General features: G+C 44.2%; 1 protein-coding gene and 1 pseudogene across 1 annotated transcript in view; both read right to left on the reverse strand.

Annotated features, from left to right (window-relative positions):
* Positions 1 to 330: 330 nt before the first annotated feature.
* LOC117446400 (chitotriosidase-1-like) lies at positions 331 to 9,027 on the reverse strand (annotated as a pseudogene).
* Positions 9,028 to 13,651: 4,624 nt separating this feature from the next.
* Positions 13,652 to 25,865, reverse strand: part of cntn2 (contactin 2) — a 52,951-nt gene continuing 40,737 nt past the window's right edge. The window contains 9 exon segments of the mRNA XM_034082561.2: positions 13,652 to 13,818; positions 16,226 to 16,277; positions 16,279 to 16,398; positions 17,217 to 17,329; positions 20,050 to 20,236; positions 21,322 to 21,437; positions 21,887 to 22,121; positions 22,333 to 22,403; positions 24,515 to 24,542. Of these exon segments, the coding sequence (XP_033938452.1) occupies positions 13,709 to 13,818; positions 16,226 to 16,277; positions 16,279 to 16,398; positions 17,217 to 17,329; positions 20,050 to 20,236; positions 21,322 to 21,437; positions 21,887 to 22,121; positions 22,333 to 22,403; positions 24,515 to 24,542 (1,032 nt within the window). The 3' untranslated portion in view covers positions 13,652 to 13,708.

A 25,865-nucleotide genomic window follows, 5' to 3' on the forward strand; every position in this document is an offset into this window, starting at 1 on the left:
GACATTTTATACAATTCTACCCAGGAAGAAATACACTCAAAACACTGAGTATTCATTTCACAAAACTTCACAACGATGGCTTTCATTCTAGAATACACACTTTATTTATAGCCAGCTCATTATTAATAGGTTCACGAGAGACAGAAAACTGCTGAGTGTGTTTTGTAGAGTAATGGAATTTGAACCTTTACTTGAGCTTGACTGATATAAGTGTCAGGAAGCAGAGTATAACAATTACTTATTCTTGAAATTTGAAATGAAATGTTTATATAATATAGAAAAATGTCAGATTATCTTGTAAAACGCAAGAATAAAAGTCAATCAGCCATGTATCAGGTCATAATGATGATAATGATTTATTTGTTGAAACAGCAGTGAGCCACAAAGAGAGTGTGTGTGTGTGTGTGTGCGTGCGTGCGTGCGTGTGTGTGTGTGTGTGTGTGTGTGTGTGTGTGTGTGTGTGTGTGTGTGTGTGTGTGTGTGTGTGTGTGTGTGTGTGTGTGTGTGTGTGTGTGTGTGTGTGTGTGTGTGTGTGTGTGTGTGTGTGGGGGTGCTCAGGGATGGCTGCAGCACTTGCAGGAGTCCCAGTAGATGAGGCCGGCCTGGCAGTGCTGCAGGTACGTGTGCCCCTGGAAGCACTGGAAGAAAGTCTTCTCATTAGCGGGGTTCTCATACAGGCCATCAGGACGTCCACGGCAGAAATCTGCAAGAGGGTCTCTGGTGGTGGTGGGGGCCGGGGTGGTGGTGGGCTTTGAGGGTAAACCTGCAAAATCAGAAAGAAATGTCATAACCCAGGGGTGCCAAACACTTGTGCACTTACCGTGGAAATATCTAAAGACAATGAACAACGTGCAATATAATGTCAGTCAGCAGCTTCAGTTTGGTGGAACCCTGAGGGTCATGCACTGCCCCCACTGTTGGGTATTTTATATTTGATACATGTTCAAGTAGCTTAACCTTCTGCCCAAACAGTTCCCACTTTAGTTTGTGTTGTGGTGTTTCAGGTGTGGAAGTTAGTGTAAAACAATTTCTAGATCTTGACAGGTTGTTTGGATCACAAAGTAAATACTATAGTTCAGTTCCAGATACAGGGACTTCATGTTTTAGTACCCTGTGATCTGTAAGCTGTAAGGCACATGTGCAAACGATCATCTGAGGCATACAATTGTTCACATTATACTTTTTTATCTGAAGGCGTTTTTTAAAATATGAACCCTTCACAGTGATGGATATGGCTTTGAGTGGGAGGAGCTCCAGTATTACCCATTGACACCCTGAGGTGGTTGATGAGAGGGTAAGCTCCGTCTGAGCAGAAGGCTCCACTGAAGTCATCCATGTCCAGAGTCCACACATGAGCCCCCCCCAGGTTGTTGGCAGTCATGTACTGGACCTACAGGACCACCAGAACATTCAACTCAGATACAGGTCCAGCAAACAGACAAGGAAGTAAGTGCCCAGAAAAAACTGAACCGTTGACTTTAATTACATGTATTATGTCAACTGATTTCACAAAACTGTATTAGGTTAGTTGAAAGCAATAATATTAAGTAAAATAATAAAAATAATATTGGAATATAATATAATTAATTTCAACTAACCTAATACAGTTACGTGAAATTAGTTGACATAGTACATTTAATTAAAGTCAGTGTAATAGAAGTTCTACTAGGTTGAGGGTCAGTTGTTAACCCTCCTCCACAAACCCTTCACTATACAACGCAAATACTTCACAAGAACATGTATCATTCATTTCCCCGATGAGGTCAGAACTGCAGGACGTAATGGGTAATAATGAGTTACCTTGGAAGAGAAGCTGCGCTTGTCGTCGTAGCCCAGCCAGGCACTGCCATAGGTGGCATAGGGGACCTGCTGCTCAGAGATCCACTCAACATTAGCACTGGGGGTGAAGGCACAGATCTGGTAATACATAAACATAAGGACAGAGATTACCATCTGTACTGAAAACACTTATCATTCTGATTCTATGTATTTGTACATAAGGGACCACATGTTGTTACGGTGGAGCATGAGCGTTAGTTCCTCCTCATTTGAGGGATATACAGTATGTATACCAACAGCAGATTACAGATATATGGAAATGAGGCTTGATGCCTTCTATTGAGTGATATTTGACTTTTCATTCATTCATTCCTGAATGGGAAAATATTGACTTTCAGCACAAAGTCCACTAACATTAGGAGACAATCTACTTTATTGTCCACGTAAGGACATTTTCTCTGGACTCTGTCCTGGAGTTCCAACGAAGATAACAATTATACATTCTACTTACAGTAGTACACGATAAAAGACAATCAAATATTAACAAATGACTTATGTACATATACACAGCTTGCACATACACACAGAATTGACTGTTGTCATATATTCATCCTCATCTGTGAGATTCTCCCTTTCTTTATCACACAAGCAGAAAGGTTGACAGTAAAGTTGACTTTGCCTTTGACACGACTTCTGACAATGGTGACCTACTGTTCTACCCTCATGGCCAACATTTACAACTGTAGTACATGATGTAGTGTTGAGCAGCTAAATGCACGAAGGCAGGAATGAGTGTGTGTTCTGCTCCTGGTGAATCTCCTGTCAGAGGTTAAGGCTGAGTTTAGGATGGGCAGTACCTCGTAGGAGGACCAGAATCCGGCGGTGCGAGTGTAGGGTCCGGCGTCTGCGGGGCCGTTGGACGGGGCCCCCAGGCCGGTGGCCCCGGTGCTCAGACGGTAGGTGCGTCCGTAGGTGGGGAAACCCAACAGCAGCTTCTCAGCTGGGGCCCCTTTCACCAGCCAATGAGATATGGAAGCGTTCTAACACAAAGGACAGAGGAGATAAATACTTCAGCAGGAAACTCAACTCAAAGTATTCATATCAACGTTGGACCAGACTACTCCCTGGAGTGAGAAGTGTTACAGTATTTCTTGTCCAACAGTAGATACCCACAGTGATGATTCAGCTCCTTATTAAAGTCAAAAGTATAGCAGCTAGAAAGGCAGATGTCAGAATGCCAAATCAGAGCCAATCTGGGAGCGCGTCTTTGTGTAATCCTATTAAGCATATACACCTTAAATGTAGTTCTCATAAGTCAGATAAAACCTCTTCAACTGCATTTTGGACCATTTTACGACAAAAGTCCGGCCAAACAACGAAGAGAATAATATCACAGAGCATGTGTAGAGTGCAGCTGTCTGTCTGTTGTGCGTCTTTGTGTGTTTCTTACGATGTTGTGATGAATGTGTGTGCCGGAGTCCATGGCGCTGCCGTACAGGGGGCTGTTGTGTCCGGTCGCTGCCTCCCAGTGCCCGTGGTAGTCATAGGTCATGACATTGATGAAGTCAAGGTGACTGTTGATTTAAAAATCAGAAGTAGAAGGAGTTTTACAGTTGGGGAAGGACAGAGTTGAAAGAGCATGACGAGTATTTTGTTTAACAGCACTGAAAAATTGACTTTAAATAAATATGATGTCAAGCAATTTCACACAACTGCAAGAAATAATATTAAGTTGAACCTAATCTTCTTTATTTTAACTTGAAATGATTGCTCTCAACTAACCTAAAACAGTTATGAGAAATCTGTTGACACAATGCATTTAATTAAAGTCAATGTATCAGTTTCAGTGAAAAAGAGTCAATTATTTCCATAAACAGATAAAAGTCCAGTGATCAATGTCCTCCCTATCAGTGAATACTGCTCATATGTCTATGCCAAACCCCCCCCAGAACGTGTTCTGCTCCAGATACAAACAGAACTATTAAGGATACTATACATTTCTAAAGTCCATTGAAGTGAAACTCACGGTGCGATCTTCTGGACCTCGTAGGCTCGGTCGATGTTGGGCCTGAAGGCAGCCCGTTGGCCGCCAGCAGCAGCGGGGTCTTCCTGTTCTCCCTAGCATCGTCCTCAAAGGCCTTGGCCAGCTCCTGCAGCAGAACCAATAGAACCTCAGACACACATCGTCTACTGCAGCACCACAGGTGTACACGAAGACATTTCTATCATCTATTGTTGTTGAACACTCCAAACGAATGCATCAAAGACGTGTACAACTTGTATTCCATGTACCATGATTGTAGCCTTGCTAGCGGTTGTGTGCTCTTTGAGAGGGATATCAGTCGGATGCTCAGGTATCCATTCTGTATAGTGTACACTACAACGCCCTCAAAAACGTTGCCAGGAAATGTTGTAAAGATACTCAAGTTGTTACTTAGGTTTATGACCAGAGACATGCAAACATTCCCATTAGGTTCAGCTATTCTCTGTGTTCATTAGTACATGTTAGAATGCTAACACGCTTAACTATGATGGTTAACCACTTAGTGTCAGTGATTGTTAACATCATGAACCGTAGCCTTGAGCTTCACATCCACTGTGTCCATGTAGCGCTGTCACACAGCACTACACACGTCTTGTTATCATGTTACATAGTTTGTAAGGAGGTTTTAAAATAACTCAAAACTCAATCATATTTATAATGTACTCAAAAGAGGACATATTGTGCTCATCTTCAGGTGTATATCAGTATGTAGTGTCTGTACTGGACATGTCTCCATGCTTTAAAGGGGACCTACCACTGCAAAATGCCCCTTTTTGATGTCTTCTCTACATCAATGTGTCCCCGGTGTCCCCCCGGTGTGTCACTCACATCAGCGTCAGAAGATAAACCCTCTCTCTTTCCTCCGCCACTCAAATCTCTAATAACGGGGGGAACAACGGCAATCTGATCCAGATTTGCGTTCCGATATGAACGTATACTCTGAAATGTGGACCAACGGGCCAATCAGAAACGTTGCTATCCACTAATGCCCGACTGTTTTGTGACGTAGTATGGTCGGTGTGTTGGTTTACATTAGCATCGCTAACACTCAGAGCTAACCTGTACTGGAGAGCATTGGTGTGAAGAAAGCAGGGAAGTAGAAGGAACTCGCCTTCTGGGTGTAACCGGCAAGAGAGAAAGCCTTTTGAGCTTCCAGGACACTGTTTCAGATCCTTATAATCCATGATATGAGAGTTTTCATCACCGCAGTGTTTAGTTTAGACGGTAGCTGCCGGGTCCCGCATGAGCTCAGCCCCTCCTCTTTTATTTATATCAATTATTTAAATTTTTTAGAGCTTTATACCCAGAATCAGCACTTTAGAAACAGGAAGTGAAATAGAGGGATATGAGGCATGGCTAACACTTCATAGACATGTTTTTTATATATTGTATATATCTGAGACCTATGCTATTGCCTAAAGGTAGCATGATGATAGCATGATACTGTCTGTGCTGCAGCACCTCTTTTCACCCCTCTGTCTGAAACCAGAGCCCAGTCTGCTCTGATTGGTTAGCTGGCCGGCTCTGTTGTGATTGGTCAACAGTTCATAGATGTTACGCCGCTTAGCCTATCATGTACAATGTGTTAGTGAAGGTATTTCACGCAGGGGGGGGGGGGGGGGGGGGCAGTTAGTCTTTGCAGACCATTGACATGCACACAAACCTATAGAACACACTACCAGAGAGGGAACCCCCAACAGCAGAATAGGGCCTCCAGCATGGATGCAATGCATCATGTTCCCTCTGATGAAGAGACTGAGCTCTGAGAGGGAGACCAGAGGCCACATGTGAATGATGAGCAGTAGCACATGCTCACCGACACCAGCAGGGTGAACCTCTCCTGTCCTGCTCCTCGCTACCGTTGTACCCCGGGTACTCCCAGGCCAGGTTCAGCCCGTCAAAGTTGTTGGTGCGCAGGTAACTGATGACAGACTTGATGAAAGTTGCACGGCTCTCAATCTTGGCAACCATGACGATGAATCTGGTGGGATGTATACAACGATGCTGCAATTACATTCTGGTGACACAGCAGCCGAGGAGGTGTCCATATTAGGGTCACATGTGCACTACGGCTGATTTCATTGACGGTGCCCACTGACAGCAGGGTCTTCAGCGCAGGGTTACTAACAGCAGACAGAGGGCAACGTTATAGGGATGATAGAAACATTCACAACTTGACGAGTTGAATCTATCAGATGTAATATTGAATAACATGTGTATTGTAGCTGGGAGTGTATTGTGGTTATGGGTTTACGGTTCCTTTTGAACACGGTCACACCTACTACAACATCTCATTTGTAAACTGTCTATGCAGTCGCTTCAACGTTACCCAGTTACTGAGCTCATTGCTGGACTTGCTACACATGCATTCAAACATGTCAGCTGATCCAGGACATGGCTGGCTTTGAATGAACAGAAGAGCATTCCAGGCTGAAAACCTTCTGGTCTAGATATTATTATAAAATTGGTTTCTCCCCTCCACGTGTCTGTCTTGCTCTGGCTTGAAGCAGATGATTAAAAGACGCTACATATCACGTGATAGATGCTTTAACCAAAGCGACTGCAGGCTGACTGCAGTGACTCAGTGCCCTCCGGATCCCCAGACCTCCCCCCTTACATCTACTCACACATTCTTGAGCCGGTTGAGGCCGGCGAACTGCTGCTCGTCGTTCCACTCGATGGGGCGATCTGGTTGAAGCTGTTGATGGTGGACAGGGCGTAGATGACGTGCGTGCACAGGAAGGGGTCGATGTTGTCCGAGGTGAATTTGCCGCTGCTGGGCCTGTACTGGGCCCAGTTGGTCATTGTGACACACCAGCCTGCTGGAGGTGGCTGCGGGGAGGACAGGGGGGGGGGGGCATCTGTATTTGTTCTGAAACGTGATGATGAAAGTGTGAAGAAAAGCCTCTGCCTCGACTGGATGAATGCTTACCGGTGTGTGCAGGGCGAGCAGGGCGGCCAGAGCTGCGGGGACACAGAGAACAGGAAGAGGACACTGGGTTAGAGGCATGGGACGTATACAGTAAACACATCGCTTTTCATTCATGAACAAAATGGGTTGCAAAGCAACAACTGCAAGAACAATAATAAATATATTGCCACAGGTCATTTGGAACAACATCCGACTATTCAAGTGTTTGTTACTGAGAGTGCAAATCTAAAATCCTATTGTGTTATGTGACTCATTTAATTGTAATTCTTAATATCATATTTTTTGCAAGATTTTAACTTTGAATATTGTTTAAATAAATACTACAATTATTGCATATTAAAAGCAGAGAGCACGGACACATTCATAAAACAGATACATGAATGGATGATGGTACAATAAGAAATAACTATCAAATTAGAGTTGTGTAGCTTAATGTTGCAAACTGTTTGGTGTAATGTTTTTAATTGCGTCCTAAGGTGAATGTGCATGCCTCAGGTCCGTGCATGTGTTAGTGATGATTGATATCTCTTCAGGAGATTTACATAATGTGAACAATATGTTTCTTAGAGTTGTTGCCATCTTGGTATTCTGTCAGTGCGACTACAGTAACTGGTATTTCACATGAGAAATGAGGAAGTGGATGGTGTGTACCTGTGAGGAGCCTCATTTCGATCCAGTCAGTGTTCTTCTGCGGCAGCGAACCTGTGAGGATCACACAACATTAAGATGATGATCAAACACTAATACCATGCAGCCCCGGCTAGAAACAATAAGTATGTTAACTCCTGGAAACCTTACAGACATTTCAACATCTATATATAAATAAACATTGATTGATTGATTGATTGATTGATTGATTGATTGATATCCAATTGTATATGCTAAACATTCTATTTGACATTTCATCAAATCCTGCGTGCAGCTAATAATAATAATTCCAGTAACACTTTTTAGAAAATCGCATATTTCCATTTGCATATTAGGCAGCTGATAGTCGTTACCTTTCGTCGAGAGAAACCGAAGCAGAGTCTACAGCTCGGTGGACTCGGTCAGATATTTATAATTTATTCATTAATAACTAATAGCTGCATGGTAGCAAAGTGCAGCTGATAAGGCACAGGTTGTCTCGTACAGTAATACCCCCACTTCCAGGAAGGACATGGAAGCAAGACACCTGCTGGGAAACGAGCTATCAGCTGCAAAGGTGCAATCAGTGTACATTTACAAGAATACGTTAAAGGGAATAATCATCACTAATAACGGAATGGTTGATGTAGTAAATGAACCTGCACAGGAAGTGGACCTTCCTGCTGGGATCGGGTCTGTTTCCTGTGTGCAAGTCCTGGGTCAGGACCGTCTTTGTTTGCTGTCTGTCATCAGTGTTGGGTCTTTGGAACAGAAGAGATCCAGGATGTATTCAACCCAGTTTAATACCAGACTGTAAGCGGAGGGGACCTTCCACCACATTGTCTGCCATCTCCAAAGCTGTGTCAGATTTATTCTGCATTGCATCCTTTGAGCTATCGAAGCCATCACCAACCCAGACTGAGTGCTCTGGGTTGGGTTCAGTGTGTGGACAGGGTTTCTGGGATAGAGTGCAGCCGACGAGGCTTTGGGCAATATCAATTAGCTTTAGTGTAACTTATTCAAAACACACACACACACACCATTTTAAACAATACGGTGTTCAGTCTTTGCAAAGGAAACCTCCCGCGTCTTCAGACTGCAGTTGGTCATTTGAAATGGACTGTGATCCACAGCCAACAATAGATGTGAGTATTAACGAGTCCGTTGTATAATACATTTCTGTTTAATTTAACTTCATTGAATTTAAGCCCATCAAATATGTATTTTTCATCTGTAAATAGTGACTCCTTTTTTATAAATCGGTGTTATTGAACACATTTTTCTTTCCCAAGATAATATTCACCTGGTGTGACTTGAGTGGGTCACTAACATGTAAATAGTTATTTGTTACTCGTTGTTGTTGTTGTTGTTCTGTGGTCTGGGCCTCCTTAAGAGGTGCCTTCAAGCTGACCGGTTACATACCGTAACACAACAACTGTGAACGTAGTAAATACACAAGTTACTCAAGTACAATCCCAAGGTGTTTATTTGACATCTTATTTACAAGTATCCCCCCCCCCACCTCCCTCACATTTTCTTTCAATCCCAATTGTGAAAAGGCCAAAGGCAACAATATCCAGTGCACTCAGCCACCGACAGTGAGTGAGAGACCCTCCGTCCAACATCCAGAGAGCGCCCCCGACATGGTGAATGACTCGATGGCTCTTCGCTGAATACTAAAGGCATGGTGAAAACACTTTGTACAGAACTGTTCAACACAAACACACAGAACACAGGACATCATTCACGGGTTCTCAGACACCTGAGCCGAAGCAGAGGGAGCAGCTGAGACTCAGCATGAGGGCAGGGGTGGGTTTAATCCTGGGTTAGACCATGCAGGGCTCCAAGGAGGACCAACTGTAGCTGCCAGCAAACCCAGAGTACATTCAGACCAGACTGTAGGCCCCGAGGTGGACCACATATCAGCACACACATACATTGGTCTAATCCAGATTTAAACCTGAGTTTTGCAATAATAATGATGGCTGTCTACAGTTAAAAGTCTACAAAGTGTATTTGGAGAGTCCTGTATCTAAACTAATATAAATTAAATGATCTTGTCGGAGCAAAAGTATGAAACATGTTTAAAAAATGACATTTTCCTGACAAAATAAAGCACATCAATCAAAGTAGTCTGTCATTGACCACTTGCAAACATAACATGTAATACTGAGGTAACACATAAAGGACATACACAAGACGGAAGTCCCTTTCCTTTCCCATCCAGACGTAATGGGTTAAAGAGAACCTTCTCATTTGAAATCAGAGCAGGTTCTAACAATGATGCTGGTATTTAAAGAGAGTGAGAACAGCCATGCAGAGCAGCTTGAGAATCTGTACATTAGGGTCCATGCTGAGCTTTGGCTCTGCAGCCTGCACCCTGGAACACTCAGCGCTTCTTCCAGACCGCTCAACATCAGTCTAATGGCGCACTTCCACCATGGCGCGGAGCGCGGTTTAAGCGTGCCGTGCCGGGCCCGTTTTTGGCTGCGTTTCCACTTGGCCTAGTTCTGGCCCGGGGCTAATTTTTCACCTTTTTTCTGGCCCGACAAAATCGTGGTTCTATCGGGGCCAACAACCAGGCTGAGTCGGGCTGAGCATGCTAAACTAGAGAGAGAATCGCTGGCAAGGGGGCTACAACTACAACAAGATGAACATATTGACCGTGATTTAATTGTAAGACACGTTTCAAAATGATGCCGAAGTAACAACACACTGATACCGGTTAGTAAAAACCATGAATTAATGCTTTGACAAGTCTGCAGACAGACGGCAGGCGAAGAACCTTTTAAAATGCTTGTTTTCTGAATGGAGATCGGCTAAGCTAACGTTGTATATGCTCCGACCGTCCACACTCACAACAACGGCCTATACAGACATAAATAAAGCAGCGACTGTATTCTCCATGACACAGACAGTCTGTGGTTTGTACTTGTTTAACTTCTGTCTAGTTTCTGAACAGATATGAGGAGCTGTGAGCTCTGAGTGCTAACCGCTAACGGCTGATGCTGGTTTTGTGTTTCGCATTGAAGATGACGTCACGGCTCCGCCTACACTGCGTTACTATAGTTACTGCCAGTGTTGGGAAAGTTCACTTTCTACATGAACTAGTTCAGTTCACAGTTCACACATTTTAAAATGAACTAGTTCAGTTCATAGTTCATAATTCAAAATGTTGAACTAAAGTTCATGGTTTCAAAAATGAACTAATTTATAGTTTATAGTTCTTTTTTCAATACGTTGCTGCGAGCTATTATTTGTCTCCTGTACGATGTTAATGGGCCATTTCAATGTTTACAATATCCTCAGAGGGCCGTACAAGTTATTGACCTCTGCTTAAAAAAACTAAAATCACAGCTCATTCATTTCATGCTGTGCAAAGAAAAAGCAACCTCCTAATCCAGATATCTCACCATGACTCACGCATGCATGCACGTGCAGGGTGTGGCGTGACCACCAACACAGAAAGATATGGACACAAGATGTGTGCAAATGTATTTAGTTTCCTATCCAAGTGAACATGATTTAAGTGGGGGGGGGGACCTAACCTCCTCTAGGGGGGGTCCGGGGGGCATGCTCCCCTGGGAAGATTTGTTGCACTTTGAGAGCAACATTAGGAGATCTATGGACACATCTCTCAACACCCAAACACAACTGTAAGCAGATTTTCTTTTAATTTATGGATATTTGACAAATCACTCCCCTTTCAAACTGTATTCTTCTTTATTAATAACTGTCATATAGTATTTTATACCCGTTTACTTTATTCTCTTATTTTTTTTATAACTATAATGATCATATAAAGATGTGCCTTTACCTCACTGGTTGTAGACAAAGCTTCTTATATTCGTTAGCATAGCTAGCTAACCAGATGCTAATGATAACAACACAGTTATTGACTGTCTGATCAGTATGACAGATGAGCAGATCGCCACTGGGCTTTCAACTAAAGACACAGACACGCAGAAAACTGCGGCATGTGTATGGACTTATCGGTACTGCAATTTCTGAAGTGCTGGAGTGGCGTTCTGGTGCTCTCCGTCAGAACTGCACCCTGTCAGTCGAGACATATACCACGTGATGACACGTTAGGCTCGTGTTGTGTTCAAGGACCCTGACCTTGGCCAGGAAAAACAGGCACTCGCTTGTTTAATTTGTTTGCGGTCTAGATTTCTTTCATTTTTTTATTTTTTGCGTGTGTTTATAAATTACCTCGAGGGCCGTACCAAATTGTCTCGCGGGCGTATACGGACGGAGGCCGAGGGTTCCCCACCCCTGCCGTAGAGTCTCACTCTGAGTGAGTGCTGCTGCAGCTGCTCTCGGCTTCGTCCATACTAATTCATTCATTCATTCAATGCTCGCCGTTCCGCGGTTCCACATTGTTTGTTGTGAGGAGTCTGATTATATTTAGTATATTTATATTTTAGTGCGACAGGCCAGGGGTGACAGGCGCGTACGCGTCACAGGCAGCTTGCTGTTGCCAGATTGGGTGGTTTTCCGCATTATTTTGAAGCCTGTTTTACGGTGTGTTTTAACTGGGTTTTCGGCTGAAAGTCTATGAAATCTGGCACACTTTTGAACGCCGTTATAATTACAGTGCTGAGAATGAACGCACTTTTGAACGCCGTTATACAGCGCTGAGAATGAACGCGTTCTCAATTACGTTCATCTAGCGGAAATACAGTACGTTCAGTTCACGTTCGCCCAAAATATGAACGCGTTCATGAACGATCGTTCATGAACGATCGTTCATTGAACGCGTTCAGGTACATCACTGGTTACTGCCCAGCTACTAAACTGTAATGGAAACGCAGCATAAAGTGAGCCGGGCCTAACAAAGCCTAACAAAACCGTACTAAGTCGAGCAAGGCCTGCGGTGGAAATGCGCCATTAGCGAATAGAGCTTGAGCTAATGGCCACTGAAACACATGGGATGCAGCTGAAGGTCAGTAAGGGCTCACAAATTAAACATGAACCTTAATTAAATGTATTATGTCTACAGATTTCACATAACTGTATTAGGTTAGTTGAAAGCAATAATATTAAGTTGAACCTAATTTGTTTTATTTAAACGTAATCTGTTGACATAATACATTTAATTCAAGTCAACGTTTCAGGTTCTTCAGTGCAGACTTCGTAAAGAGTTGAGATGGACTGAGCTTCTGAACATATGGGTATCATAGAACATACATTAATACATCATTTAAAGACAGAGCTGTGTTTTTGGCAGAAAGTACAGAAAACAAGAACTGTATGTTCTCGTTGACGACACTCTAAACCTGTAACCATTCAACCAATGAGTATTCGACTGTAGACAGTTCTGAGCAAATCAACCAAAACATTAAGGCAACAGCAGGAGACAGAGATGTTTAAGCCTGTCTTTGCCATGCTGAACAGACAGGTGTGTACAGAGGAACCCGACACATACATCCTTCCTGTAAACCGTAGTGAACCAGACAAGTGCTGATAGAGCTGACAGGATTACAATGAGCAGGACGATGACACTGTTTCCTGCACAGAACCCAACACACACTTCACAGAGCGTGGCACATTGTCATCAGAACCATTCCAAAACAATGCAGGCACCAATAATCAAACAGGAAATGAAAGCTTCCCTTCAACCGTCCAAATGAGCTTCCCCCAAAATGAGAGATAACACATAGAAAAATGTAAACATTCATCTGGACAGTTGACACATTTCTGTAGCTTGCTATAATTACAGCTGAGACGAAGCACAAGTAAGCATACAGACATTAGCGGGAGCTGAAACCCAACAGTACAAAGTTCTTCAGTGCCTCAATGCCTGTCTGTGTTCACACTGAGAGCAACCAGCAGGAAGGCAGGGGTCGAACAGCTGCTCTCTGACGGCTGTGGGGACGTCCATCCACCAAACTCACACCCCCCATCTCGATGTTTTGAAAGCGTGCCCAGTGTGGGCTGTTAGCTCTTAGGTAGCTGTGTTTCGTCATCAAGTGGAAAAGAAGGTCCCTCAGGTTGAGTTATTTCAGTGACACGGAGCTGCTCTCAGTGTGAACAGGCAGCATCACACTGGCTGTCTCTATGTACAGGTATACACACTATTCATGAACCATTTACACCTGTGTCTCTCCGGCTACACTTTGGAGGACAGGTGCAAGAGACGGGTCAGCCCCAGATGTGATGGTCTGACTGACACCGGAACACAGTAACACATTCACACACAACCCGGTCAACAAACACACTCCTATTTAAAAAAAAAAAGAATACTGAAACCCCCCCCCCCCCCCCAAGCACAAAGAGCTTTAGTTCCAAGCCATCAAAAGGAAACAGTCCCTGATTGGCTGAGATCACAGGCCGGACAACGACACAAGAGTGAGCAGAACCGAGCCGCTGAGCAGGAGGAGAGGGAGACGGGGCAGGGTGGGGGGGGCATCGTTCTGCACCATCATACCAGTTCCTGTGAGGGGCAGAGGGCAAGGGGCAGTTTAACAGTTGATATACTCATATTTCCAGTATCAGTACATCTTCAGGTTCAAGAACCATTGTAGACCATAGGAGACCATGGTTGGGATATGGCACCACAGTCAACCATGGTAGAGCACTGATATAAACCATGGTCCACCATGGACATAAACCATGGTCCACCAGTACCATGGACATAAACCATGGTCCACCAGTACCATGGACATAAACCATGGTCCACCAGACTGGAAATAATATAAATTAATACAAGCTTTTCAATAGTTTCAAGCATTTAATTTTAAAATATTTGTATAGATCATGTTAATTGCACTTAATTTCATCTACAGTACACGGTCACTCTATAGTTGCACACACACTCATTAAATGCTCATTAAACAGTTGGTGAAAATGTAAAGACTATTTTATATACTTTCATCAGGTGACGGTGCCTGCATGAGCCTCATTAGAATGATGGTCGACCATGGTTTCTGTAGACCATGGTTCAAATATTCAAATGGTTGACCATGGTCTCTTCCCCATGGTACTGTGACCATCATGCTATGTTGTTGCCAACCATGGTATTACCATGGTTGGCAATGGAATACCATGGTGACCATGGTTACGTTTCGCAGGGGCGTCCCCGTCTCTTTGTAACTGGTGGTATGAAACAAACCAAAGAGCAAACGGTGGCATCAGATGTCTGGTAAGGTAGGTCCACGTAAATGGTTCATGCTTTTGTTTGGACAACATTTCCAAAAAGGGGTTCTGCAGGAAAGTGTAAATAATCTACAAAGTATTATATATGTGCTCCTTTTGACCTTCTTTAGTCACCCAAGGTCTTCTATCACCCAGGAACATGAGCATAATAAACTCTCACTGCCCCTTTCCAGATACTGCTGACATGTTTATGACCAACGTCATAGATCTCCTAATGCTGCTATCTGGACGATAACACGGCCTGGGATGAATAGCTCTTCTGTTCCTATGCTTACTTCCTGTTGAAGCACTGCCTACAACCCTTAACTACAAGTCTCCTTAGATGTCTTCCCATTACATCAGTTTACTTATAACTTCACTTTCATCATCATGTCAGACTTTTATTTCCAATGTGCAGATTGAACAGCAGAAGTACCAGAGTGTAGGAATACTCTGTTACGGTTAAAGTCCTACATTCAAAATGTTCCTCAAGTAAAAGTAGAAAAGTATTATCATCAAAATATAGTGAAAGTAGCAAACGCTGTGCAAATTGGCTAAATTCAGAATAATATATATATATATATATATATGTTTTATAATGATTGATCATGAGAGTGTTCTCAAAGCTGGTGAAGGTGCAGCTAGTCTGAAGTACTTTGTAGACTGCAGGGTAGCTGGTGGATTTACTCCAGGTGGAACTAAAGTCTGATTCAACACTTGGTTATATTTCACATCATTCATCCACATCTGTAAAGTAAGTAACTAAAGGTATTAAGTACATGTAGTGGCGTCAAAGTACACGCTTAACCTATGAATTTTAGTGGAGTAGTAGAAGTACAAAGTAGTAACAAATGTAAATACTCAAGTAAAGTACAGGTCTCTCAAAATGGTACAGTACTTGAGTAAATATACTAAGTGACTTTACACCACTGGTCACCAATCAAAGCAAACTGCTGTCTTTAATATCTGAAGATCATTCACCATCATATTACATAATAGTGTTACATAAGAAGTCAGTACACTAGCATAAAACCACTGCATAGACAACTAGAGAATGCAATTCCTGAAGAAATTGCTAGTGGGAATGCTTTATGCTGAAAAGCTGAGGCTGAACTGCTATGCTGAAATGTAATGTGTCAGAAGAAAGTGAAGAATTTAGATTGAAAAGACACATGAACACTGGGGGCTTGAATGTGTGATGAGAGAAGAGAAGAAAGTGAAAAGGCTTGGAGAAGCAGCAGAATATTCGAACTGCAAACTTCTGAACTAACTTAATGGCGAATGATCTGTCGCCATGCCAACGGCATTTGATGACATCCCATAATACGCTTAGATGCATTGATGGCTGCATCGCTACCAAACCTGTGAAGTTCTGGGCGGTTGGGAGCATTTTCACTGAAGTTATGAGAAAACCGTGTTTTATTACATTACTCTCTCTCTCTTCTCTCTCTTCTCTCTCTCTTCTCTTGATCTTCGTCATATGATGATGACACCCCATACTTGACGTAGAGCTGTTGAGGGCATGACCTTTAACCTCTATCTGAGCATGTCAGCTGGAGCGATGACATCATCGTGTTCCATTGCACAGGTGTTTATAGTTGAGCTAACGAGGTGTCCAAAGATCAAAGGTTTCCATTGTTCTGAATGAGAGATAAACCTCTTACATGTGAACGTTTAACGCTTCTGAGAGTGTCTCTAATTCTCACCTGAGTCCCGGGACACGATAATCTCGTGTGCAGGGCCGTCCCCCCCCCCCCCCCCAGGACCGGATCTCCAGCACCACGTAGCCGCCGTCGTCTTCGGACAGCGGCAGGTTCACGGAGGTCTTGCTCTGGTCCAGAACCTTCAGAGAGGTCTGGCCCTCATGTTTGTACAGAACCTGACACACACAGGGCCAAAGTTAGTTCAGACCTCAAGGCTAAACTCAAACTCATGTCACACTTAGCTTAAAAACATCCTCACAATCCAAGAGCTGCTGACCGTGCATTGAGTGATGAGTGTCCTGCATGTGCCCGTTTGTTCAGACATTGATCAAGTGCTTATCTCCTATCTCCTGATGCATAAGCCGCAACAAGGCGTGTCTAATGATGCCTTCTCCTATCTCACATGAGCAGGATGGGAGATTACATTGATCAGGATCTGACACGACATCAGACTAACTTCACGAGGGTCATTATTATTGAACCTCTTCATGATCCCGTCATTCTGACAGCTGCATCCGTGTGAACTATGGATGATATTACATCGTTCCAAAATACAAAACACATGATCTCACTCTGAATGTTCCGGTTTAAAGCGGTTTATAGTGTTCATGTGTGACTGAGCAAACAGTATACATCAGAGGTTTGTTCCATGTAAGGTTTTCATAATGAGATAGAAGTTCAAATGATAGTTGACTTTCCTACTTCCTGTGTAAATGGAGCTAACTATGAAATGTGCAGTGAGTGCAGTGATGACCTGCTGGCTTGGTGCGAACGTGCTTATGGTCCATTGGCTTCACCAGGTGAACCTGAGTATTGAGGCTCTCAGGATTCATGTCATATGTACAGCATAACATACAATGACACTCTTATGCTCAGCTCTCCACACATAAACATTAAGAAACTATACATACAAAAAACATATAAGATAAAAAGCAGGTCTCTCAGGTCCATATGCTGTGAGTGATGAGTCACTCTTCAGGGGGACCACACTCACTTTGTAGCCCAGCACAGCTGACTCATTGTGCAGGGCCTTCACATGATCCCACCTCAGCGTTACAGACGAGCTGTCAGTCTTCCATGACACGTTGCCTGGACGACGATTAGGAGCTGTGCACATAAATAAATAAAACATATTAGTTTGTGGCTGTCGTGTGAAGAACAATCACAAATGGTAAAACATTTCATAAATAAACGTACAACATTGATTTTAATAACAAACAAACTGGTATCTTGGTCTCTGCTGCTTTTGACTTTTACATTCAATATGTTTGTCATAAATCCAAATCACCTTCCGGAAATTCTGTGCTCAATGACTGTAGCAGCAACATATATAAACATTTGAATGGCTGTGTGTGTGTGTGTGTGTGTGTGTGTGTGTGTGTGTGTGTGTGTGTGTGTGTGTGTGTGTGTGTGTGTGTGTGTGTGTGTGTGTATGTGTGCATGTGTGTATGTGTATGTGTGCATGTGTGTATGTGTGCATGTGTGTATGTGTGCATGTGTGTGTGTACATGTGCATGTGTGCATGTGTGTGTGTGTGTGTGTGTGTATGTGTGCATGTGTGTATGTGTGCATGTGTGTATGTGTGTATGTGTGCATGTGTGTATGTGTGCATGTGTGCATGTGTGTATGTGTGCATGTGTGTATATGTGTATGTGTTTGCGTGTGTGTGCGTTCATTGATTTATGTCCTCTGTAAAATGTTGGAGTGAGTTTTTAATAGATTTGAATTGTGAATAGATATATTATTTACTAGCAAAGGTACATTAACGGCCCGTCTACACTACAGGCATCAAAAAATCTTGAAGCTGGGCGTGTCTGAGGCTTGGCGATTTCTCGCGCCCAAGGCGACCAACAACCAATCAGGAATCTCCCGCCCGCCCCCGGCATACAAAGCAATAGCAATGTTAAAACGAAGTAAACTGGATATAAACTCCCCAAACAGGCGAAAACCTACCGGTTCCACCCACTGTCTCTGCCCCCTCCCTCCATGCCTCGCTCCTCCGGTTTGTATCCCGGTAGATGAACAGAGACTGATCATACAGCACCGGGTGATTCACTACCGCTCCATTTTTTTGAATATGAGGAAATGACCTGCGTACTCTCTCCCAGCATACACGCGGTTTGATTGGCTAGCGCTTGTACTGTCAGATTTGCATACGCATGATTTGATTGGCTGATGCCAAGCATCGAGCCTCAAAAGTTGAACATTGCTCAACTTTTGATGCTCGCGATGCTTGCAAAGCCACGCTCCGCTCCCCACAATGCAGTTCGGCGAAGATTCAAAATCAACTACGTCACCCCATTCAAGTGAATGGGGGAAGCGTTGAAAGCATTTTCGATGCCTACAGTGTAGACGGCCGTAAGAGCCAGACATATTGGAATAGGTATATGTAGAGATTGTTGTGACAGATCTATGTGACGTGGCTCCAGAGGAGTGGAGGCTGCTCTGAAACAGATCAGGTCTAATCCTCCGGTTGCAGATGTTTGCAGATGTTACCTGCTCTCCTTCCTGAGAGGGACAATCCATCACTGCCAGCAGACGCAGGGGTTTCGCCTCCATGTATCAGTGCTAGACAGGGAGGAGCAGAGGACTCCTGTGTGTGTTCTGTAACTGTATCTGTGCATATGGAGGCTAAATAATGACTAAACTACTGCACTGAGAAAACTGAAACGTTGACTATAATTAAATATTTGACAAATAGATAGAATGGGAGGGATGAGACCCTCTTTAATGGTCTCACATGCAGAGCACACAGCACCCAGTGACATGTGTTCTCTGCTTTTAACCTATCCTAGTACCAGGAGCAGTGGGCAGCTAGTGGGCAGCTAGTGGGCAGCTAGTGTGCAGCTAGTGGGCAGCTGGTGTGTAGCTAGTGGGCAGCTGGTGTGCAGCTAGTGGGCAGCTATGTGCAGCTAGTGTGCAGCTAGTGGGCAGCTAGTGGGCAGCTAGTGTACAGCTAGTGTGCAGCTAGTGGGCAGCTAGTGGGCAGCTGGTGTGCAGCTAGTGGGCAGCTGGTGTGCAGCTAGTGGGCAGCTAGTGGGCAGCTAGTGGCAGCTAGTGGGCAGCTATGAGCAGCTAGTGGGCAGCTAGTGGGCAGCTATGAGCAGCTAGTGGGCAGCTAGTGGGCAGCTATGTGCAGCTAGTGTGCAGCTAGTGGGCAGCTAGTGTACAGCTAGTGTGCAGCTAGTGGGCAGCTAGTGGGCAGCTGGTGTGCAGCTAGTGGGCAGCTGGTGTGCAGCTAGTGGGCAGCTAGTGGCAGCTAGTGGGCAGCTATGAGCAGCTAGTGGGCAGCTAGTGGGCAGCTATGAGCAGCTAGTGGGCAGCTAGTGAGCAGCTAGTGGGCAGCGCCCGGGGAGCAATGGGAGTGGGGGGGGAAGGGAGGTGTCCGGTGCCTTGCTCAAGGGCACCACGGCAGGGCAGGAGGTGAACCGGGACCTCTCCAAGTAGAAGTCCACACTCCATTTTAAGTCTGTTCTGGGACTTGAACCGGCAACCCTACAGCTCACAGTCCACACCCCTGCTGACTGAGCCACTGCAGAAACAGTTCAATGCATTTAGTCTGAAGAAAGGCGAACATGATACATCATGCTCAGCAGGCTGATATGGTTCAGCTGTTTAACCGGAGCTAACACCATATCCACGGTGAATACTTGGAAGCAGCCTCAGCATGGTCCAAGTTGAACCCTTAACACTCTGTGAAAGACAGACACGAGTTTTGGGATATTTGGTACGCACTGTTTCATGTTTTCAATTGTTTAGATTCTTGTATTTGTCCTTACTGACTAGTTTCCACATGTGTGAGTGTGTGTGCACGTGTGCTGCCGTACGTGGTTTCCTGGTGGTGACGGTGGTGCGGGGCGATGCTGGGCCCGTGCCGGCACTGTTGTAGGCCAGAACGGCCACGTGGTAACGGGTGCTGGGTCTCAGTCCGGGCACTCGGGCGGTGGTCTCCAGTCCTGCGGTCCTCACCCGGTCAGCGGCCGCCTCGCGCTCATGCTGCCGCCAGTACCGGATCTGAGGACACACACATCCACCAACCACAGCTCAACCACAGCATGAACCCTGCAGAGGCCGGTTATTGAGTTCAGCTGAAAGATATTACACTCTGCTCAGTCGGGGAGAAGCTGTGGACTGGCGAAGCAGGCCACCTCCACTTTTGGGATTGATAGTTGGCGGATCATGCAACATAAATTGGGGTTACAGATCCTTCTCATGTGTAGTCCTTTATTTGGGTGACCTACCAGAGGAAACGACAGAGAGTGGATACCTTCTGAAAGTATTCACTGTGGCAGTTCAAAAAGCTTAAAGTACTCCTCAGTGGTTACAAGCCGATCCTCCTAGTCGGCCATTGGCTTAAAATCATTAAAGAAATTCATGAGTTGGAGAAACTGATATTTCTGTTAGGACTAAGAAGCGACTTGTGTACAGGAAGATTACTATGGAGAACACTCATTCTATGAACCTGGATTAGATTCATAATACACAGGAACCCTACTGTCTGGAAGCAATGTTGTTGTGTTGTCCTGTTCGAATGTTGTTGTTTTTGGTGCTGTGGTCTAAAAGACTCATAAAGGCTAAGTGGAAACCCACTCTGCTTCAGAAACATTGCCAGCAGAAGATGCATTCAATAGATGCATATTTCTCTTTCTGCATTCTGAGGGTCTGGTGGCTGTCCTCGTGCGGTCGTCCATCGATAACAGGACATTATTTAACATAACACACCTTAGCGGCTGTGAATGTGTTGAGCAGATTCATAATCTGATGCGCTTGTCGAGATGTTGGCCACTAAAACAGTCATAAAGAGGGCTTGAACTATGGCAGGGTGCTGGATTGAAGACAGGGAATAATCTTATTTTATAATAATCTTATATAGCAGTTCAACATGGTCCTCTTTTAGTAGTAAGTTGATCTATTAGTGTATTCTTTCGTATACTGTATATTTGATGTGTATTCTTAAAATACTGTATCAGTATTTATGTGCATGTATTTACTGTTTGTGTTTTTTGACCCTGTTGTATTACATGTTGAGGTCATATGCATTGCTTTGTAAACTTCATTCGAGTACATCTAGTTGGACAAACAGATGTGTTTATTTGCACCTCGTATCCTCGCAGGATGCCGGTGGTGCTGAGCGTCTGGACGGGCTCCCAGGAGACCCGGATCTCAAAGGCAGTCAGAGCCGAGGCGTTGATGTTGGCTGGACCCACTGTGGGCTCTGTGAGGGGTCAGGGAGAGGTCAGAGGATGCAACATACCTCGTGGTGTTCACTGAGTCTTCATATATTGGGAACAGAGGTACAGAACGACAGACTGCAGCCGCCGTGCTGAAGGCACTCGTTGCCCTCTGGTGGCGACAGCAAATACTGCAGTTACAGAAACACCATTTTTCAAATCTTCTTTTACACATTTTACATAGTTTACTTACTCCCCGAAATACAACAGAGGAAATGACTTTCTATTACTTTCTAAAATCCTAAAAGATACTTGATGTGTGCCATTACTGTGACTGTGCAGTAACCTGCATAACAGTCAATCTGAATGGGCGAGGCCCTGAAGCCTTTGCTGCTCGAGGGACCCTGACAGAGGGACTAAATGTTATCATTAGATAATAAGAAGACATTGTGTTGTAATGGAGAGTGTAGGAGGGGTATCGGGATGGGCTCACCCTCCTCTGCTGAGTTGACCACCGCGATCTGGCTGAAGGGACCCTCTCCTCTGCGGTTATACGCCCTGACCTTCACCTCGAAGGGGCTGTACGGCGTCAGGCTGTCGTTGTAGTAAACGTATCGGGAGGACTCCACGTGAGGAACACGCACCGCTGTCCAGGCCGCCGTGTCTTTCCTCCTGAATTCCAGGATGTAGCCAAAGCCGTCCCCGTTCTGGTACTCTCGGGCCATGGGCTGCAGGTTCAGCACAGGTTAATAAGACCAGTCATCCAACACCCTTCAAGCACACTTTTCTCAGGGACTGATTCTTATTCTTCCTTCTAATACTAGCAAGGTTCCTCAGTGTTGCATCATGTCATCCTCTCTCCTGTTTACACTGGCCATTACGCAGTCTGAGTAAGACACATCAAGGTCAGCATCCTCTCTCTGTATTACATCCTCTTACCGTCCAGGTCACAATGAGCTCACTGCGGTCTCCTCCTCCTCCTCCAAGGCCACTAGGGGCCACTGTGGGAGCTGAGGGCCACAAGATGAGAGACACCATATCATCAATACGAGAGTAACGTCAGTGGAAAGTCACAGAGGCTACGAAGTCCCTGGCTGGAGATACATATGTTAAGGCCCTGACACACCAACCCGATTTTGCCAGTCGGACCAAATAATCACTCTGATTGGCTGTTCAGCTAGCAAATCAGTGCATGAGAAGCGAAGCGGAAGTGAGGGACGTAAACAAACTATTTAAGAAGGCACACACAGACTGCTATTCATTTTCATCTCATCATGGCGATCTGGAATGATGCAAACGAAGACCTGCTCATCACCTTGATCCAGGAGAGGCCAGCTCTGTATGATATTACGGAGAAAAGATACTCTTCTTCTTCTCTGTCTTCCGGTTGTTGCCTCTTTTGAATGACGAATACACACTACCGCCGCCTGCTGGTAAGGAGAGTTATTGCCACTCACGCACTGAAGTCGGTGCGGTGTGTTCCCGTGCGACACATGGCCAAAACGCAGGAGAACACGGCCAGGCAACAGCCGACTTCAGCGTCGGCTAGTCCTCTGGTGACTGCTTGGTGTGTCAGGGCCTTAAGAGCTATATACTGTAAGTCACCACGAGAATAACACGTCTAAGCCAAACTGTTGCATTATGGGTCATTTTGGCGTCAGGTTTTGACAAGGAAGAAGTTGAATTAATAAGATAGTGGTGGAGTGGCTTTTTCACATCATTCTGTATTTATGCAAAAACACAAGTTGCTCTGACAGAAAGAGGCAGGTCTGATCAGAAGCACGGCGACCTCTTTCCATGCTCTCTATTTGGGTTTAATGAATTAGGTGTCCGCCTACTGCATCAAAAAAATATTGTATTTGAAATAAAGAAGAATTAAAGTAGATATAAACCATGAAGAAAATTATACTTGTAATATATCGATCTTTATTTCACAATGTATTGTAACTAGGGCTGTCAGTCGATTAAAATATTGAATCGCCATTAATCGCACATTTTGTATCTGTTCTAACGTACCTCAGAGAAGTCTTTTCAACTTTCAATACTCTAATATGAGAGGACAATATGCTCTATGCTAAGGTTTGTTTACCATCTGAACACTGACAAGTATTCCCCTGAATATTCTCAACACAACAACCTGGAACCTCTCTCCCTCTCTCTCTCTCAGTTACCTCTAATCATTAGCCCATGTTGTATAATTGAGTTAACTCGATGTGTTGCCTGCTAGCATACATACAGTAACACACTGACGTGGAAACGTTACTCGTGGATGGGGGGCTACAGAGCTACTAGAAACAGTCGAACCCGGTGCATTTCTCCATCTGAATGTGGAGCGCTTTTGCTAAATGTTTAGACAAATTGCTCGTGTTACCGCCCTTACATGGCTAAACACTTTTGACAACGAGCATTGTCCACCCTCAAGACGGGTAACATTTAACCACACCTTGGAGCGCTTCTCTCCGCCATCCCAGCCGTGTGTTGCTGCGTGTGTGTACCCGCCCCCCTCGCACACAGACGGGGGAGAGAGAGATCTCGTCTCGATTGGAAAGATAACAAATACACCGACCATAGACGGCATTTTTTTGGTCTTTTTGCATATTAGAAAACGAGTTGGCGACACTAAGGACGCGAGATAATGGTTTGTGTAGCAATAATACATGACCTTTCTCTTTCTCAACTCGCTATACTCGGAGGAAGTCGCTGTCATATGCCTTGTGAACACTCCGATAATGCCTCTCCAACTTACCTTTCTTTGGCAGAGCGACGCCTTGCTTTACAAATAAGGCAAATAACCTTTGAATGTGACATCACAAACAAATATCTTCCTCCCATTCTGGGTGGAAGTGGTATGTTTTTAGCTTTTTGCTCGGTCCCGCACTCATTTTGTTTGTTTGTCTCTTGTTTGTCTCTTTAACTTAATTTGAGTTTTCCCGGCACTTGACTGATTTTGTATCGCTTTGCATTCTGGGTTAACAGACTGAAAAGCGATAGGTCGCTTTTTCTGTCAATCAAGTAAACTCTGAATTAAGTGGCAGGGAGGCCAAGGAGGAGGATCAAAAACTGTGTTTGTCTATTTTAACGGTGCTGGAGTATTTTTGTTTATGAATGACTCGCGATCTACCAGCATAGAGACCCGCAGTGACGCAGTCCTAAAACCCAGAAGTAAGTCAGCATTTTTACCTTCGTCAAAAAGCAATGCATTTCTCCATAGGGTTTTGGAAAATAGCTGGAAATAAGGTCTGTGGTCGTCGACACACATTGAAGAGATAAATCACATTTTTTTCTACGACAGTAGATACATCAGCAGTGACCCCCACTGGTGATTTTTGAGAGAGTTTACGTGTCTGAAAAACGATGGTTTGTTACCGAGTGGCTTGAATAGGACTACAGAAATTGTCGAGGCCATTGTACGTCATTACGCCTAACACGTAAACACTCCCGCTAAGTTTGTTTCCCCCCGTGTTCTGCTTGAAAGCAAGTACCTGCCTATCTGTAGTATCTGTATATCTATATCTGACCATTAGAATCTGTATTTTTGGAAATTGTCGTTTTAAACACCGTAGTTTTACAAATTATAGAATAATTAATTAACGGTGTTTTTCAATTTACTCGCAGTTCGTTTCGTGCGCTACTAGTTAGCTACGCAATGGTTTGTGTTGCTTTGCTCCGGGTTGCAGCCACAGGTCTTCGCATGAAACGTGCTCGTTCTATCGTTTCCCGGCCAATGTTTTCCAAAGGAGAGTCTGGATTCGTGCTATGAGGTAAGCTGACGTTACATTTTTGTCCATGTCACGGTGAAATATAAATGATGGGTAGTGACTGTATCGCCGTTTTAGAGATGGCGCTGCTGAAAAGACATAAGTAAAGATAATGAATACATTCTATTAAAACCTGTGTGGCTTATTGATAAGTCTAATTAGTACAAGCAGCATAACGTTTCACCATGTAACTAAAGATTGTAGTCAGGGAAATCAGTTTGACATATTGAACTAATAACAAATAAACTCTGCCTGGCAGAGAACTCTCTGCTCCATAGCTTCTCTTGGACGTAAAATCACATGTACATTTTACATTTATAATAACCAAACTGAGGTAATGGTTTTTGGAGCCAAGGCAGAACATATAAAAGTGAGCGCTGAGCTTCAGTCTGCAATGTTCAAAACAACAGATAAAGCCATAAATCTAGGTGTAGTCATGGACTCTGACCTGAGTTTCAACAGTCACATTAAAACAGTTACTAAATCAGCCTACTATCACCTAAAGAACATATCTAGGATTAAAAGACTAATGTCACAGCAGGATTTGGAAAAACTTGTCCATGCTTTTATCTTCAGTAGACTCGACTACTGCAATGGTGTCTTCACTGGTCTCACTAAAAATCTATTAGAAAGCTGCAGAACGCCGCTGCTCGAGTCCTCACTGACACTAAGAAGGTGGATCACATCACTCCTGTTCTGAAGTCTTTCCACTGG

Source organism: Pseudochaenichthys georgianus, chromosome 5 (genome assembly GCF_902827115.2).
Source record: "Pseudochaenichthys georgianus chromosome 5, fPseGeo1.2, whole genome shotgun sequence".
NCBI lineage: Eukaryota > Metazoa > Chordata > Actinopteri > Perciformes > Channichthyidae > Pseudochaenichthys > Pseudochaenichthys georgianus.